The following is a 1,800-nucleotide window of genomic DNA, read 5'->3' on the forward strand; positions in this document are numbered from 1 at the left end:
TCCTGTTTCTTGTACCCACCTTTCAAGTAATTTCCCCACGGGGATTATTAAAGTATTTCTGATTCTGCTGTCCTTGCTAGTGTAATTGAGTACAACTGCAGGCTGTATTCCCACCAACACATATAATATAGATTTATCAGGTTTTTATAAACATTTCATAAACCTGCATTACTGATTTTATTTATCACTTGGGGGCAGAGGAAAGAAGCTGCAACCAGAACTTAACACTTTAAACTTGTTAGCAAACAGTTGCTAGCAGACAGTTGTTTTTATCTCCATTACATTAATGTAAGTCCAATATTCACTTTTCTCTTTTAGCTCTGTTTTGGTCTTTAGCTGCTAAATAGTTTACTATGTTTACCTGGCTTGCTGGTGCAAGCGGTGAGTGAACAGAAACAGTTAAGGTTTCAGCCATTAAACCAGAACAATTTGTTAAAAATAGTTTTTTATTTTTCAGAAAGTCGTGTTAAAATAAAGATATTGATTATAGCAGCTTTAAATCAAACTTTAAGTAGCTGCGCCTGTTTTGTTGCCTGTTTTTGTTACTTGAAGATGAGCTCTACATTGAGTCTAAGGCTGAAACATTAGTTTTAATGTTATCAATTGTGAACGGTATGTCACCTCATAACTATCACCACAATACTGGTAATCTAGGAGGGTTTGGTGGGTTACTTACAGTAGACTCCCAGGCCAATATCAGCTGCTAGTAGAATGGCAGCGAGCACTGCCAGGCTCACTGTGAGCAGTTTGTAATGATTCAAACTGGAGTCAGGTCTCACCATGGACATGGAAACTACACAGAGAAGTGGTGGATCAATATCTGAGCCATAAACTGCGTCACAATACAGTGACAGTTCAATATTATCACAATGATGATGATCGACAAAGGAAAAACTGAACACCCTACTAAGACAGTTGTTTTTTCCCCTTTAATTTTTCCTTATCTGTATATTCTAAAGATGAATAAAAACATACACTTAATTACTTATAGCAAAATGAGGATACATGTAAAGAATAGCATAGAAATTAGCACAGAGAAACGTCTATTTAAATCTATTTAAAGATCAGATTATACATAAACAGATTCTTGTTGCTGTACTCAGCCATTAATGCACTTCTCATGTACGATACCTTGTTGCTTCTCTTGGTTTGAGTAGAGCGAGTGCTCATCTCCGCTCAAGTCCTCTTGACTAATCAGTTTGTTATATGTACCATCAAAACTGCCACCTGAATTCCCTCTGTCCTCCATTTTGACTGTTAAGATGAGAGCAGACTGATGTGTTTGTTGAGGAGGGGGGGTTTTGTTAGGACGTTGGCCTGTGTGTGGGTGCGTGTGTGGAACATTACAAACAGAAAATCAGGTTCATTAGTTAAATATTTACAGGGGGGATGTGCTGGTAATTTGGAGAGCAGTGTCCTCACATAATGATTTCTGATTTATTCAAACAGTCAAGCTTTATAACACATTTCTTCAGGTGTCACCTTTTTTATTTAGTTGAGCATGGTTTTGTAATATTATATATACAACTGGACGTATTGTGTTTCATCAGGTTATTCAGTTATATATTTCAGACTTTCAGAGGAATCAACAAGATAACGAGTATTTCTTTTTGTCCTGCTAGAGTTGTAGAGATGTTTTGGCATTTTTGCACCTGTTTTCTGCTAAAACATGACAGGGAAAAAATACTAGCACTGCACACATACATAAGCAAACCTTAAAAACCTTAAAATGCTCACATGCATACATTGTCCAGTTAATGTGATTTCAGCTTGAGACATTTCATGTGTTTTTTGGCTCCA

General features: G+C 36.7%; 1 protein-coding gene across 1 annotated transcript in view; it reads right to left on the reverse strand.

The window, feature by feature from the left end:
* Window positions 1-1,255, reverse strand: part of LOC118337673 (CD209 antigen-like) — a 5,888-nt gene extending 4,633 nt beyond the window's left edge. Inside the window, exons 1-2 of the mRNA XM_035674802.1 lie at window positions 1,132-1,255; window positions 677-793 (exon numbers count right to left, since the gene is read on the reverse strand). Of these exons, the coding sequence (XP_035530695.1) occupies window positions 677-793; window positions 1,132-1,249 (235 nt within the window). The 5' untranslated portion in view covers window positions 1,250-1,255. The remainder of the gene's footprint in view (window positions 1-676; window positions 794-1,131) is intronic.
* Window positions 1,256-1,800: the final 545 nt, after the last annotated feature.

This window comes from Morone saxatilis, unplaced genomic scaffold (assembly GCF_004916995.1).
Source record: "Morone saxatilis isolate NCDOM2014 unplaced genomic scaffold, NCSU_SB_2.0 Contig3, whole genome shotgun sequence".
NCBI classification, from domain to species: domain Eukaryota; kingdom Metazoa; phylum Chordata; class Actinopteri; family Moronidae; genus Morone; species Morone saxatilis.